Source organism: Hordeum vulgare, chromosome 3H (genome assembly GCF_904849725.1).
Source record: "Hordeum vulgare subsp. vulgare chromosome 3H, MorexV3_pseudomolecules_assembly, whole genome shotgun sequence".
NCBI classification, from domain to species: Eukaryota; Viridiplantae; Streptophyta; class Magnoliopsida; order Poales; family Poaceae; genus Hordeum; species Hordeum vulgare.
In genome coordinates, this window is record NC_058520.1 from 543,697,526 (window position 1) to 543,714,960 (window position 17,435).

Below are 17,435 nucleotides of genomic sequence, written 5' to 3' on the forward strand. Positions count from 1 at the left end.
GTGCAGACATGACCGAGACATATCTCCGGCCAATAACCAACAACGGGGTCTGGATATCCATGTTGGTTCCCACATGTTACACGATGATCTCATCGGATGAACCACGATGTCAAGGATTCAATCATCCCGTATGCAATTCCCTTTGTCTATCGGTATGATACTTGCTCGAGATTCGGTCGTCGGTATCCCTATACCTTGTTCAATCTCGTTACCGGCAAGTCTATTTACTCGTTCCGTAGCACATCATCTCGTGGCTGACTCCTTAGTCACACTGAGCTCATTATGATGATGTTCTACCGAGTGGGCCCAGAGATACCTCTCCGTCATAAGGAGTGACAAATCCTGGTCTCGATTCGTACCAACTCAACAGATACTTTCGGAGATACCCGTAGTGCACCTTTATAGTCACCCAGTTACGTTGTGACGTTTGATACACCCAAAGCACTCCTACGGTATCCGGGAGTTGCACAATCTCACGATCGAAGGAAAAGATACTTGACATTAGAAAAAGCTTTAGCATACGAACAACACGATCTAGTGCTATGCTTAGGACTGGGTCTTGTCCATCACATCATTCTCCTAATGATGTGATCCCGTTATCAATGACATCCAATGTCCATGATCAGGAAACCATGATCATCTATTGATCAATGAGCTAGCCAACTAGAGGCTTGCTAGGGACACATTGTGATCTATTTATCCACACATGTATTACTGTTTCCTGTTAATACAATTATAGCATGAACAATAGACGATTATCATGAACAAGGAAATATGATAATAACCATTTTATTATTGCCTCTAGGACATATTTCCAACACCCTATACCTATTTCAATCTTGTTACCGGCAAGTATCTTTACTCGTTCCTTAACACAAGATCCCGCGACTCACACTTGAGTCACATTGCTTGCAAGGCTTATATGTAATGTTGTATTACCAAGTGGGCCCCGAGATACCTCTCCGTCACACGAAGTGACAAATCCCAGTCTTGATCCATGCTAACTCAACGGACACCTTAGGAGATACCTGTAGAGCACCTTTATAGTCACCGAGTAACGTTGTGACGTTTGATACACACAAGGTATTCCTCCGGTGTGAGTGAGTTACATGATCTCATGGTCATAGGAATGAATACTTGACATGCAGAAAACAATAGCAACAAAATGACACGATCACATGCTACGTTTATAAGTTGGGTCTTGTCCATCACATGATTCTCCTAATGATGTGATCCCGTTATCAAGTAACAACAATTGCCTGTGGCCAGGAAACCTTGACAATCTTTGATCAACGAACTAGTCAACTAGAGGCTCACTAGGGAGAGTGTGTTGTCTATGTATCCACACATGTATTTGAGTTTCCAATCAATACAATTATAGCATGGATAATAAACCATTATCATGAACAAAGAAATATAATAGTAACTAATTTATTATTGCCTCTAGGGCATATTTCCAACAGTCTCCCACTTGCACTAGAGTCAATAATCTAGTTCACATCTCTATGTGATTTTAACGAATCCAACACCCATACAGTTCTGGGGTTTGATCACGTCTTGCTTGTGAGAGAGGATTTAGTCAACGGTTCTGAACCTTTCAGATGCGTGTGAGCTTTACAAATCTTTATGCCGTCTTATAGATGCTGCTACTACGTGTTATTCGATATTATTCCAAATATCTACTATACGAATCCGTTTTACTACTCAGAGTTATTCGGATTAGTGTCAAAGCTTGCATCAACGTAACCCTTTACGACGAACTCTTTAACCACCTCCATAATCAAGAAAAATTTCTTAGTCCATTAGTTACTAAGGATAACTTTGACCGCTGTTTAGTGATTCAATCCTGGATCACTCTCTGTACCTCTTAACAGACTTGTGGCAAGGCACGCATCAGGTGCGGTACACAACATGGCATAATTTAGAGTCTATGGCTAAGGCATAGGGGACGACCCTCGTCCTTTCTATTTCTTCTGCGGTTTTGAGTCTTACTCAAATTCACACCTTACAACACAACCAAGAACTCCTTCTTTGCTGATCTATTTTGAACACCTTCACAAACCTGTCAAGGCATGCATTTTAGTTGAAAGTTCTTTTTAGCGTTTTGATCTATCTATATAGATCTTGATGCTCAATGTTCAAGTAGCTCTATCCAGGTCTTCCTTTGAAAAACTCCTTTCAAACGACCCTTTATGCTTTACAGAAATTCTACATTACTTCCGATCAACAATATGTCAACTACATATACTTATCAGAAATTCTATAGTGCTCCCACTCACTTCTTTGGAAATACAAGTTTCTCATAAAGCTTGTATAAACCAAAAAGCTTTGATCATCTCATCAAAGTGTATATTCCAACTCCGAGATGCTTGCACCAGTCCATAGAAGGATCGCTGGAGCTTGCATACTTGTTAGTATCCTTAGGATCGACAAAACCTTCTGGTTGTATCACATACAACCTTTCCTCAAGGAAACCGTCGAGGAAACAATGTTTTGACATCCTATGTGCAATATTTCATAAATAATGCAGCAACTACTAACCTAATTCCAACAGACTTTTAGCATCGCTACGATTGAGAGTCTCATCATAGTCAATTCTTTGAACTTGTCGGAAACATCTTTGCGATAAGTTGAGCTTTTCTTAATGGTGACTTTTCACCATCATCGTTTGTCTTCCTTTTAAATATCCATCTTTTCTTAATAGTCTTACGACCATCAAGTAGTTCATCCAAAGTCTACACTTTGTTTTCATGCATGGATGCTCTCTCGGATTTCATGGCCTCCAGCCATTTGCCAGAATCTGGGCCCACCATCGCTTCTCCATAGCTCGTAGGTTCATTGTTGTTCAACAACATGACCTCCAAGACAGGATTACTGTACCACTCTATTAGTAGTACGTGACCTTGTCGACCTACGAGGTTTGTAGTAACTTGATCCGAAGCTTAATGATCACCATCATCAGTTTCCACTTCAATTGGTGTAGGCGCCACAGGAACAACTTCCTGCGCCATGCTACACACTGGTTGAAGTGATGGTTCAATAACCTTATCAAGTTCCACCACCCTCCCACTCAATTCTTTCGAGATAAACCTTTCCTCGAGAAAGGACCCGTTTCTAGAAACAAAGACTTTGCTTCCGGATCTGAGATAGGAGATGTACCAAACTGTTTTGGATATCCTATGAAGATGCTTTTATCCGCTTTGGGTTCGAGCTTATCAGACTGAAACGTTTTCACATAAGTGTCACAGCCCTAAACTTTCAAGAAACAACAACTCAGGTTTCTCCAAACCATAGTTTATACTGTGTCATCTCAACGGAAATACGCGGTGCCCTATTTAAAGTGAATGTTGTTCTCTCTAATGCATAACCCATAAACGATAGTGATAATTTGATAAGAGACATCATAGTATGCGCTATATCCAATAGGGCGCGGCTATGATGTTCGGACACACCATAACACTATGGTGTTCTAGGTGGCAGGAATTGCGAAAAAATTCCACATTGTCTAAAGTGTGTACCAAAACTCGCAACTCAGATATTCATCTCTATGACCATATCGTAGACAGTTTATCCTCTTGTCACGACAATCTTCACTCTGAAATAGCTTTGAACTTTTCAATATTTCAGACTTGTGATTCATCAAGTAAATACCCTGTATCTACTCAAATCATCAGTGAAGTAAGAACATAACGATATCCACTTCGTGCCTCAGCACTCATTGGACTGCACACATCAAAAATGTATTACTTCCAACAAGTTACTTTATTGTTCCATGTGGTATGATTTGCATGTCTCAAGTGATTCAAGATCAAGTGAGTCCAAACGATCCATTTGCATGGAGTTTCTTCATGCGTTTATACCAACATGTATGGTTTGCATGTCTCAAATGTTTCAAAAATGAGTGAGTATAAAGATCCATCAGCATGGAGCTTCCTCATGCATTTTACACCAACATGACTCAAGTGGCAGTGCCACAAGTAAGTGGTACTATCATTATTACTTTGTATCTTTTGACATCAATATTATGAACATGTGTAGCACTACGATCGAGATTCAATAAACCATTGAAGGTAATTATTCAAGCAAATAGAATAACCATTATTCTATTTAAATGAATAATCGTATTGCAATAAACACGATCCAATCATGTTCATGCTCAAAGCAAACAGCAAATAACAATTATTTAGGTTTAACACCAATCTCGATGGTAGAGGGAGCGTGCGATGTTTTGATCACATCAACCTTGGAAACACTTCCAACACGTATCGTCACCTCGCCTTTAGTTAGTCTCCGTTTATTCCGTAGCTTTAATTTCAAGTTACTAATCACTTAGCAACCGAACCGGTATCTAATACCCTCGTGCTACTAGGAGTACTAGTAAAGTACACATCAATATCATGTATATCAAATATACTTCTGTTGACTTTGCCAGCCTTCTTATCTACCAAGTATCTAGGGTAGCTCCGCCTCAGTGACCGTTCCCCTCATAACAGAAGCACTTAGTCTCGGGTTTGGGTTCAATCTTGGGTTTCTTCATTAGAGCAGCAACTGGTTTGTCGTTTCATGAAGTATCCCTTCTAGCCCTTGCCCTTCTTGAAACTAGTGGTTTTACTAACCATCAACAATTGATGCTCCTTCTTGATTTCTACTTTCGCAGTGTCAAACATTGTAAATCGCTCAAGGATCATCATATCTATCCTTGATATGTTATAGTTCATCACGAAGCTCTAGCAGCTTGGTGGCAGTGTCTTTGGAGAACCATCACTATCTCATCTGGAAGATTAACTCCCACTTGATTCAAGCGATTGTTGTACTCAGACAATCTGAGAACTTGCTCAACGATTGAGCTTTTCTCCTTTACTTTATAGACAAAGAATCTTGTCGGAGGTCTGATACCTCTCAACAAGGGTACAAGCATGAAATCTCAGTTTCATCTCTTAGAACATCTCTTATGTTCCGTGACGATTCCAAACGTCTTCGGCGCCTTGCTTCTAAGCCATTAAGTATTACGCACTCAACTATCATGTAGTCATCAAAACGTGTATGTAAGATGTTCGCAACATCCACAGACGACGCTCGAGGTGCAGCACACCGAGTGGTGCATTAAGGACATAAGCCTTCTGCGCAGCAATGAGGACAATCCTCAGTTTTACGGACTCAGCCCGCAAAGTTGCTACTATCATCTTTCAACTAAATTTTCTCTAGGAACATATAAAAACAGTAGAGCTATAGCGCAAGCTACATCTTAATTTGCAAAGACCTTTTAACTATGTTCATGATAATTAGTTCAATTAATTATATTACTTAAGAACTCCCACCCAAAAAGTACATCCCTCTAGTTATTTGAGTGATGCATGATCCAAATCCACTAACTCAAGTCCGATCATCACGTGAGTTGAGTATAGCTTCAGTGGAAAACATCTTTATGCTAATCATATCAACTATACGATTCATGCTCGACCTTTTGGTCTCTTGTGTTCCGAGGCCATGTCTGCACATGCTAGGCTCGTCAAGTTTAACCCGAGTGTTCCACGTGTGCAACTGTTTTGCACCCGTTGTATGTGAACGTTGAGTCTATCACACCCGATCATCACGTGGTGTCTCGAAACGACGAACTGTCGCAATGGTGCACGGTCGGGGAGAACACAATTTCATCTTGAATTTTTAGTGAGGGATCACCTTATAATGCTACTGTCGTTCTAAGAAAAATAAGGTGCATAAAAGGATTAACATCACATGCAATTCATAAGTGACATGATATGGCCATGATCTTGTGCTTCTTGATCTCCATCACCAAAGCACCGGCATGATCTTCTTGTCACCGGCGCCACACCATGATCTCCATCATCGTGTCGCCATCGAGGTTGTCGTGATATCTTATGCTATTACTACTAAAGCTACAACCTAGCGATATAGTAAACGCATCTGCAAACACAAACGTTAGTTTAAAGACAACTCTATGGCTCCTGCCGGTTGCCGTAGCATCGACGTGCAAGTCGATATTAACTATTACAACATGATCATCTCATACATCCAATATATCATATCATGTCTTTGGCCATATCACATCACAAGCATACCCTGCAAAAACAAGTTAGACGTCCTCTAATTTGTTGTTGCATGTTTTACGTGGCTGCTATGGGTATCTAGTATGATCGCATCTTACTTACACAAATACCACAACGGTGATGTGCAAATTGCTATTTAACCTCTCTCCAAGGACCGCCTCGGTCAAATTCAATTCAACTAAAGTTGAAGAAACAGGCACCCGCCAGTCATCTTTATGCAACGAGTTGCATGTTAGTCGATGAAACCAGTCTATCATAAGCGTACGAGTAATGTCGGTCCGGGCCACTTCAATCCAACAATAACGCTGAATCGAGAAAAGACTAAGGAGGGCAGCAAATCGAACATCAACGCCCATAAAAACTTTTATGTTCTACTCGAGATAACATCTTCGCATGAACCTAGCTCTGATACCACTGTTGGGGAACGTTGCATGGGAAACAAAAAAAATCCTACGCACACGAAGACCTATCATGGTGATGTCCATCTACGAGAGGAGATTAGATCCACATACCCTTGTAGATCGCTAAGCGGGAAGCATTAAGAAACGCGGTTGATGTAGTGGTACAGCTTCGTGATTCAAATCACCATCGTCCCATGATCCGTCCCACGATCCGTTTTGATCTAGCGCCGAACGGACGACACCTCCGCGTTCAGCACACGTACAGCTCGATGACGATCTCGGCCTTCTTGATCCAGCAAGAGAGACGGAGAAGTAGATGAGTTCTCCGGCAGCGTGATGGCGCGCCGGTATTGGTGATGATCTATTCCTGCAGGGCTCCGCCCGAGCTCCGCAGAAATCTAATCTAGAGGAAGAACTACGAGGTGTAGGTTTGAGTTGCACGTGGCAAAGTTGTGTCTCAAACAGCCCTAAACCTCAAGTATATATAGGAGGAGTCAAGGGGTGGGGCAAGCCCTTAGGGCGCCGGCCAAAGAGGCCCTCCTTGGGTCGGCCGAAGTGGGAAGGGAGGAGTCCTCCAATCCCACTTGGATTAGGACTTCTTCCTTATTTTCCCACCTCTTTTGGATTTTCCACTTTTTCCTCATGGGCTTTCCTTGGATGACTTTGTCAGCCCATTATACCTTATTGTGCATCCAATAAACCCATGTGGACCCCTTGGGGCATGGTGGGCCCACCCAGTGGGTCCCTGGAACTCATTCGTCACTCCCGGTACACTGCTAGCAATGCCCGAAAACCTTCCGGAATCCAAACACCAACTTCCTATATATCAATCTTCGTTTTCGGACCATTCCAGAAACCCTCATGACGTCCGTGATCTCATCCGGGACTCCGAACAACCTTCGGTCACCAACACATATAACTCAACTATACTAAAACATCATCGAACCATAAGTGTGCAGACCCAGCGGGTTCAAGAACTATGTAGACATGACCGGAGACACTCCTCGGGCAATATCCAATAGCGGGACCTGGATGTCCATATTGGATCCTACATATTCTACGAAGATCTTATCGGTTGAACCTCTCTGCCAAGGATTCATATAATCCCGTATAACATTCCCTTTGTCCTTCGGTATGTTACTTGCCCGAGATTTGATCGTCGGTATCCCTATACCTATTTCAATCTCGTTACCGGCAAGTCTCTTTACTCGTTCCGTAATACAAGATCCCGCGACTCACACTTGAGTCACATTGCTTGCAAGGCTTATATGTAATGTTGTATTACCGAGTGGGCCCCGAGATACCTCTCCGTCACACGGAGTGACAAATTCTTGTCTTGATCCATACTAACTGAACGGACACCTTCGGAGATACCTGTAGAGCACATTTATAGTCACCCAGTAACGTTGTGACATTTGATACACACAAGGTATTCCTCCGGTGTGAGTGAGTTACATGATCTCATGGTCATAAGAATGAATACTTGACACGCAGAAAACAATAGCAACAAAATGACACGATCACATGCTACGTTTATAAGTTGGGTCTTGTCCATCACATGATTCTCCTAATGATGTCATCCCGTTATCAAGTGACAACACTTGCCTATGGTCAGGAAACCTTGACCATCTTTGGTCAACGAACTAGTCAAATAGAGGCTCACTAGGGACAGTGTGTTGTCTACGTATCCACACATGTATTTGAGTTTCCAATCAATACAATTATAGCATGGATAATAAACGATTATCATGAACAAACAAATATAATAATAACTAATTTACTATTGCCTCTAGGGCATATTTCCAACACTTGAGTACGTATACGCGTGTGTTTATGATTTGTCAATTGTGACGTTGACCCGATCAACGATGAGATGATGATCATTCCCCCACCCCCTACTGACTCGTATTTCACCACAACAACATCCATATTATTTAATTTAGTTATAAATGCCTTGGCTATGCTTTCGTATAATGTAAGAAGGGCTAGGATAATTTAATGTCCATCTAGAGAAGAAATGGAAGGTGTTGCTTGCTATAATATGTTGATGACACCGTATTTTTTATTGCAATATGATTTTGGAAGTACTCCTAATTTAAAGTTCATATGGCGTGCCTCTGAGAAAATGTCTAGACTTAAAATCAACTTCCATAAGAGTAACTTGTATCTTTTTGGAAATTCTAAAGCCTTCTATAGATGTCCGCTCGGGAAATTACTAATGAAATGTCTTTGTGCTCCTATAGATGAATCTAGAAAGAAACATGTAGAAAATAAGATTGAGAATATATTTGGATGCTAACAGCGGGAAGTGCTTTATATAGGAGTGAGATTAATCATCATTCGGTCTTATCTCTCTAACATGCCTTAAACATCATGCCTTTCTATATATTACATGTTGGGCCTCTAAAAGAATTGATTTTCTAGAGTGAAGCTTCTTTGCCAACAATATCAACAAAATTGCCAACCTAAAGATAAGGCTTTGCTAGCTAGTTGGATATGGAAACTTGAGATTTCTTATGGGGTGTGGCAATGTAATGAATCTATCGTGCAAATGAAATCATTAAGAAACGATGCATTCAAGGACTCGGTTTTATACAGCTCTAACGAAAACTAGGAAACGGTTTTATCCCATTTGCATATGTATTTTTGTCGATGGGGAAAGTACTCAATTTTGGGAAGATTGGTTGATAGATGACATGCCCGTGATAGAAACATATCCTAAATTATGTGTCATTTGTTTTAACAAAAAATACTTTTGTTGCTGGCATTAAGGGATGTTTTGGATAATGTTCATTTTAGTAGAACATTGTAGGGAGATACTTTGCAACTGGAGAATCATTAACACATGTTGGTGTCTTCACAATTAATTCTATGTGTAGACATGGTTTCATTTAATGCATTTTTTGCATAAGTTCCTCTAGTAAGTTGGATCAGAAATTTCCTATGGTTGGCATAGAAATAATGCTTTGACAAAACAAATTTGGTTAAAAGGGGATAGTATGCCGTGAAGTTGCTCATCTATGCACTAAGTAATCTTCAAATTGGACTTGGGATCCAACTGAATTCAATGCTTGAGACAAACGAGATGTAAAGGCATTCCACAGCAAAATTATGTTCATCTCACAGGGGAAAGCCACCTGAGTACAATTATCACTGATGTACAATTTCTGACAACTTAAATAAAAAAATGTCCCAGCTCTGCATTACTGCTCAGCTAAAATAAATTATTGGTACACCAATGGCTAACTACATGACCAATTGCTACAAATAAAACACAAATGAAAACCAAGTAAATTCAACTATCTTTTGGAGGAGCTGTATTGCAACTAGATAACTCTATGGCATGTACACTTTCGGCAGTAAGAAAGAGTTCCTCCATAAATCAACCCTGGTAACCAGCAGACGACTGACTGAAAAAGCTGGATACAATGAATGAGAGCGCCTGATTCAACAAAATAAAGAATGAATTGTAAGGAATCTATAGAACGGGGAGCAGCATACTGCAGCTTGTTGAATACAGGAGGAATAGCAAAGTTTGAAATGTACCTGAGCCTTTTGGGCTTCTTACTTTGACAAGCTTGCACTACTTAAAAAAATCCTAGGAAGCATGGTGCTCTCACTAAAATTTTGGTTGCTCAAGGCACTTCTCAAAGAATCGGCTACCCTGCACCATGAAAGAAACAGTCAGTACACCTCAAACAAAGCAGCTGACATTTGTGTAGTTACAGGAGTAAGTCCATCTTTCCGCACCTTAAATGCAAAAGTAATATCTGAAATGTCAATCTGAAGGGTTACTCTTCTGAGCTTATCTTCTTTGGATTGCCCTAGCTTCAAGTATCCCTGCAAGGCAAACTCCATCAAACACCCAAAATATTTTGGTTTCTTTTTCTTCTAGTATTGATGATACATGATAAAGAACCATGGGTGTTTGCATACCTGATCGCTCAATATCATGCACATGTTAGAAAATTCAAGCATCCCAACTGCTGGAACTTGGGTCGATCTACAAATTTCTATGTATGATTTGTTGAGCTGTAACAAGGCATTCATAGACAACTTAGAACTTCATAATTATGCAGGATGTGAAGACCAAGTGTGTTCATTCAGAAGGCTATCAAGCAAATATTACCTCTCCTAGAGTAGTAGCCTTTTTCCTGGAATGCTGAAAGGTATTTGCAAGTGCACACAGCACCATCTGTCCAACCAAGATGGCATGAGTGAGAATGAGCTTTCAGAAATGAAGCAAAATAGCTTAATTAGAAGATGAGATTATGCATCAGTCTTTACCTGTTGGTGTTGGGGAAGGCATAGTATGTTATTTACTACTGCTGGCTTGAAAACCTTCGACAAGGCAATGTCCATATGGTCAAATGTAACCTGGTAGAATTTATGTTAGATTGCACGTAACATTGGGATGTGGGGACTAAGAAGAGATATAACACTCTATCTTCTAAAAGGAAAGTTGTTGTTTTGGCAAGAATGATTAAATCAGATACAGGAACACCGTGATAGGATGTTGTCTGTTCTGTAGCATTCTCTTAAAAGGTAATCTAGTACACTGAGGATTTAGAACACAGCAATAGCATGTTAAGATACATTCAAGCCTAGTAGTGGATGTTGTTCAAATATCAGTTGGTCATTTCACAATTAGGAGGATAGACAGAATGAAGCAACACTCAAGATTCAAGCAGTCTAATTGATCACAACTGACATAGGCAAACCACATTCATTTCAACATAACTGAAATATGACCTGGCAGATGAACTAATGGCAAACATCAGATCATTGTGCATATGAGCTACAAAAGTATGGCTTGGTGTAGAGACCACTTTATTAAATTTAAACATTCTTGCCCAAAGAGAATATAAACATGAGAAACCAAGAAACTTACAACTCCAGCTCCTTTATCAGAAGAATCTTGTAGTCCTGATTCAAATATTTCCACAGCACTCCTGGAATAGATAAAAGACCAACATTTCAATAAGCTATTTTTTTCAGTAAAGATTTCAATAAGCTATACATAAGCACCAACCATATCCAGAACTCTTTCACAACAGATATGCTTTATATTTTCATCAGCTCTAATAATAAAGGTGGCAGATTGCAAAGTAATATGATAGTGGTCTCCACAAGAAATAAATTACCTGCAAACACCAAGAGCTTTTCTCATGTCTCCAGTGGCTGCAGCTACTTTCTGATAAAAGAATAAAGCAAAGTTAAAAAATTCAGAACGTACATATTATCATCGGAGCATCAGAGTCCCTAGCACTCTTAAATTAGGTGCAGAGCTGTACACATCAGATTTTCTAAACTCCATTTAAGACCACTTTACCACATCCCTTAGCAACACTTATAGGCACAAATACTTCCGATTATGCTAGTTAAAGTAAAAAAAATGCTATACATAACCACACAAATAATTTATTTAGCTTGCAATTGGGTGCCAAGTTTTTTTCTTAGCAACTACCCTAACATCACTTAGCATTGGAGCTAGTTATTTCCGCCTACCTTTAGTGTTTGGTTAGCATCTAGTGGTGTGGATACTCTAAGCCATATCCTGGTGTTGTCCTAAACAAAATGTATACTTGCTCACAAAAAGTACTGCCTGATTAAGGATAACTGAACTTACCCGAGCACAAAATTCTATGGCCATTGGCTCGAAGACATCATACTCAAGAACCTGTATTAATAACAGCATACAAAGTTAGATACAGCAAAACAATTTAAGTTGACAAATTATGAAATACCTGTAAGCTTGAATTAGTCGTGTGGGAAAATACCTTTAGCCTATGATTAATTATGTTGGATATTTGATCCTTGGAATAGGCTCGGAAAGTTATAACAAGTGGCTTGCCTGTAAATTAGTGTCATCATGCCAAAGAAATATTAGTTCCCTTCGTGTTAGCAGACATAACAACAAGATGAGCAAGTAAATTGAAGGAGCCATTCAATTTTCACTACAGCAGATAAGAATGCTTACAATTTAAGGATTCAAGCTTTGGAAGAAACCGATCTGCTAGGTCAATTGCATTTGCAATTCCTGAAAACATAATCTTCCATCAGTTAGCAAAACATGCTGAGTAAGATTGTTTTCCTTTTCTTTTCCAGAGAGTTTAAAGTGTACATTGTAGGTGTGAGTATCACATAAAACTAACCTATCAGTATGCATCTCGAGAACTGGAGGGTGGTAAGCATGAAAAGGTCATGTAGCACAGCCCGGTCTCTTGTTATCAAGTAGTCCATCTCATCCACAACGACCAATCTGGCAAGTGGTGACATATAGTTCAGATAGCAGGATCAAAATGGCAAGAAAAGTGGTTATGTTACAAGCAAGTGCAATTAGTTCTTACAGCATTCTCCTTGGAGCAGATTCTTTGTGAGAAAACATACGCTGCAGTTGCTGAAGTGGTGACAATTTGCCACCTGCCTTTTTCCGAACCTGGAATTTTTCGAGTATCTGCATTGAAATCTCTATTAGTACTTCAGGATCGATCAGCTTGAGAGCCAATAAGAATTTGTGTCCATAATTCTAGCAACAATGTGTACCTTGCCAAAAATGTCAGATGTGTTACCAAAGTTGGTGCAATTGATTGACAAATCATCAGGCGTCTCCATTCCCATCTACGCGCAAGACAAATGGCACTCAATTTGACAAAGTTTCCTTTTGAAACAGAGAAATTTGCCACGGGCTGAAAACCTGTAATGTACCTCATCAGCCCAGCGCGACACGCTCTGCTTGACCTTGCTGATTGACAACGTCTTCCCTGTACCGGGGCACCCGCACACGTAGAGACTCCCTGCCCTCTCCTGCTGGACACACGCCTTGCAGAACTCGAACACGCGCCTTTGCTCATCGTCTCTGCAAACCAGGCCGCACGAGGGCGTCGTGGCCACGTGCAGCGCCTCCTTGACAGCCTGCATCTGCGCGGGATCTGCGGGGCACAGTGATTTTTTTTTCCGTCAGACCCAAAAAAAGGCAAGGCAGCGGATGGCTGGACTGAGATCTTAGAGAACTCGCCTCTTGGGTTCCACTTGGGCCTCTCCGCCGGGACGAGGTCGCCGTAGAGACGCTTCCGGGAGGACTTGGGCGAGGCCGAGAGCATCTTCGGGGCGCCGAACTGCAAGGTGGAGCAGTTGGTGCACGTTGTCAGGCGATGTGAAATGAAATGAAGCGGATCCGCGTGGGGCAGGGGGGGCGGGCAACTTACGTGGGCGGAGCCGGCGAGCGGGGACTTGTGGGGGGAGGTGAACTGCGGCGAATCGGGCGAATCGGCGGCGCGGCGAGCGGTCATGCGGCGCTTGGCGGCGCTGCTCGGGGTGGTGGCGGCGGCCTTCGGGGAAGGGGTGGCGGCCGTCGGGGAGGGGGTGGCCGCCGGGGCTGGGCTCAGCGTGGCGCTGCGGAGCGTCGGCATCGGGGGAGAGCCGGGAATTGGCGACTGGATTTGGCAGTGGGCGGAGGTTTTGGAGGGAATTGGGGAGGAACTGGGCGGGGTTGAGACGGGAGGGGGGAGGGTGGGAAGAAAAGGGCGCCTCCCGCGGCGGGAGGGGCCGCGTGAGCGCGCCAACTGGTTTTGGACTTCGCGCGGGAACGGGCGGCAGCGCGAGATTAGAACGCGCGCTGCGTTGTTTCTATTTTTGGCGAATGGAGGCGTGGCGAGACAATGAATGATTCTTCGGAAATGGAAAAAGGATGCGGGTTTCTTTTACGGTAGAAGGAAAAATTGTTACCGTGGCAACTCAGTGGAGTCGTTTTTACTTCTTTTTATTTATCAAAAGAGTTTTTACTTCTTCTTTTGATCTTTTGATCAGACGCAGCAAAGCAGCGATCGGTACGTCATTTTACACCGACGTCTACCGTCATTTTCGGAATGTAGTAACAACGAAGATTTGTGCGTCCGGGTCTCTAGAAAATTTAAATCTGAAATAGACTCTCACATGCGAATGTATAATGTACTGTGTGTATTCAATTTTTTCTTCTTTGAGGAATGTGTTGATTTTATTGTTTGATGAAGAAAACAGGATGATGCCACGACAGCACACATGTGCGTTCCACCAGTTTGAGTTTGTCGGCGTTGCTGGATGACGTGGCTCCATATTCACCCATGTGGTTTTGCTTCATGTCCGGCCCTATCATGTACACCTCAAAGCCTTCATCTTTTGCCGGATTCACTGCTCGCGGGTTCGATAGCAATGCCACCCTCCAACGACAGGTGTAGCCCTACCAACCCCCTTCGGAGTGGTGGTTCCGACCAACTATGGCCTCCTCGTCTTTGTTTTCACACTCGACGGCTATGGGATTGCTCAGTTTCACGTGAGGGAGATATCCTTGTTCGGCTTGCCGATGCTGGCAGCGGCGACGCCCGTAGGCGTCGCTTCCTTCTTGAAGGCGCTCCCAAGGCCTTCAGATGTGCCCTTCTTCGAGCTCACGGGAAACTCGAGGTCCCATTCCCTCGGACCAGATAGCGACGACGTCTCGGTGTTGTCTTCCTTCTTGAAGACGCTATCTTGCGAGCTCCCGGTGTCCGTGATTATGGCTCGATCGATGTCGGAATTCTTGTGTTGGTTTGGCATTGCCGCTTGGTTCAGATTTGGTAGGTCTAGTGGTGATGTATCCTCCGTTCGAGGCAGGCATCCCCTTCTCTTTGCTCCGCGCACCATGTTCACGCTTGTCATTGTCTATGTCATGTGTTGTATCCCTCTTGTACTCATTCTAGTACTTCTATCAATGAAAAAATACGCAAGCTTTGCGTATTCGTGAAAAAAGAATGGGTTGATGAGAGCATCTACAATCGGGGGGCCCAAGCTCGCCTCAAACGTTGGGGCGGGCGGTCCGTTACGAAATTTCGATCCAGACGGGCGCCTCAAACTGGCCTCAAACGTCCGGCTGACCGGCACCCCTCATATGTAGCCCAAATACGGGACGGATATGGAGGCGCACGGATGCGCTCGGACGCGTCTGCCACATAGGACCCGACCCACGCTAGCCCATCTGATCCTACATATATTCCTCCTCATCCACTTGTCGGACCAAACCCTAGCCACTTCCCTTCACTCCCCTTCGTCACCCTAGCTCATCTCTAGCGATCTCCGGTCTTCCCCGACATGGCGGGCAGCAAATTTGATTCTGACCAATCTAGATCAGTCGACTCAGGTGTCATCCCGTGCGGATTGGAGGAGGCAATGGTCGTCCACATTGCACTTCGCCGCTCCAGCAAGAACATTGCCCGGTCGATGGCACGATCTGCCTGGTGTGACTCCATAATGTCGGCTCAACAGACGCTTGGATCCTCCAGGGCTGGATCATCGTGGCAGCCATCAAATCTATCCTCCCCCATCACCGATCGATGGGAGCATGAGCCCCATCGGGACTGGTGTGCCGATTGTGGGAAGGAAAGGATAATGGTCGTCGAGACCCAACTCGTTGTCGATGTGGCGGCGGCGGAGGCGAATGATGGTGTAGTGCGGGGACCGCAGAGGACGAGAACATATGTGCACTCATTATGAAGAAGCGACGGTAGAGGAACACGTGTACCCTCGTCCGAGAACAAAATTGTGCGGTCTGTGAAATGGTCGGACTGTCACCAAAGGAGGAGAAGGAGGACAACTCCGGCGAGGAGCAAACCTGGCTCAATCTGTATTACGTCATCGACTGGTACTTTAGCGGAAGGACGACAGTAACGCCAGGAAGGTTAAGGGCAACCGAGATGATCTTCTCCACCATAGCCAAACATGCCAAATTTGGATAGTCCAATGGCATGTTGTATGTAGCAGTCGGACGATGTGTATGCATCGTTTATGTAGTTGCATGAGTTTGTATGAATTTGAGGCATGCTAATTGAGGTGCTCGGTTATGATAAATGAAATATGAGGCATGCGAGTCACTGTCCGCGGGCGTTTGAAATGTCGGATTTACCAAGTATGGCTATAGATGCTTCGAGCTAAGTCGTATATTCTAGGTGTGTTAAGTTTTTATATGCTCGAGGTACAAATATAAACAAACTTTGCATTGAGCTTAAAATATTTGCAACATATTCACACACCTAAATGTGTGGGTTCTCCCTCTTTGGACATCTCCAAGTAAATTTGCTTCATCCATCCGCACAGAGGGAGGCCAATCCGCGGGCACGGATACGGGGGACGGCTATACAAAGCTAGATGCATATGTCCGCTTACATTTTAAATGGTTTTTAACAAAAATGAACAAATTTGATGCAAACTCAAACAAATCGAACGATATTAATTCATATTTTAATGAATTTTACATAACATTGGATGATTTTCATCTAACGAGGGCAAATTCATTACATTTACATATATTTCAACTAGATCAGACTCTAAATCTAGACTAAAATTGACTGCCGACGCTCGTATCCCATCCCAGGCTGGCCATGAGCCTCGGTGTCATGGATATAATCCTGATAATACTAGGACGGTATGGATGTAGAGGCAATCTTATCTAGCGAACGGTGCGATTAGGAGTACGCTCAAGGAATTATAAAGGTTCGGACCCTTCGATGGAGGCAATGGGTTCATGTGTGGTCGACTGTTAACGATATTTACTACCATCAATTGTCATATTTAACTAGATTATACCACCGCTTTCCATTATGACGTCGTGGATGAGAGGTATCCTAGGTAGCGGTCGACTGACGACATAGCTGACTGCTCCTGCATCTCCTGTCGAATGCTCGACGATCGACGGTTGGGTGGTCTCGTATTGGACTGTTATGACTTAGAGCGGTCTCATCCCCCGCTCCTCATTTCTGATGGGATCTCAATAGATCCCCTGGACCCATCACCCTTTGGGTCGTTCGACAAGACATCCAACTGATCGACGAGCTTGAGGTTTGACTCATAGACCTCTGCGGACTCAGTTCATTTTTGCCCTCGAAGGGCTGTTAGAGCATATATCTCCATACGTGGTTTTGGTAATTGATGACAATTCCTATGGACTAATGGTTGCCTT

General features: G+C 43.0%; 1 protein-coding gene across 1 annotated transcript; it reads right to left on the reverse strand.

Annotated features, from left to right (window-relative positions):
* Positions 1 to 9,557: 9,557 nt before the first annotated feature.
* LOC123440514 (cell division control protein 6 homolog) lies at positions 9,558 to 13,923 on the reverse strand. The gene is made up of 17 exons (XM_045117079.1): positions 13,678 to 13,923; positions 13,488 to 13,587; positions 13,178 to 13,401; positions 13,016 to 13,090; positions 12,820 to 12,926; positions 12,625 to 12,731; positions 12,450 to 12,509; positions 12,250 to 12,323; positions 12,099 to 12,149; positions 11,614 to 11,663; positions 11,361 to 11,421; positions 10,757 to 10,846; positions 10,599 to 10,664; positions 10,406 to 10,501; positions 10,220 to 10,309; positions 10,016 to 10,133; positions 9,558 to 9,911 (listed from the first exon to the last, which is right to left on the reverse strand). The coding sequence occupies exons 1-16, from the start codon at positions 13,879 to 13,881 to the stop codon at positions 10,089 to 10,091; spliced, it is 1,500 nt and encodes a 499-aa protein (XP_044973014.1). The 5' UTR covers positions 13,882 to 13,923; the 3' UTR covers positions 9,558 to 9,911; positions 10,016 to 10,088.
* Positions 13,924 to 17,435: the final 3,512 nt, after the last annotated feature.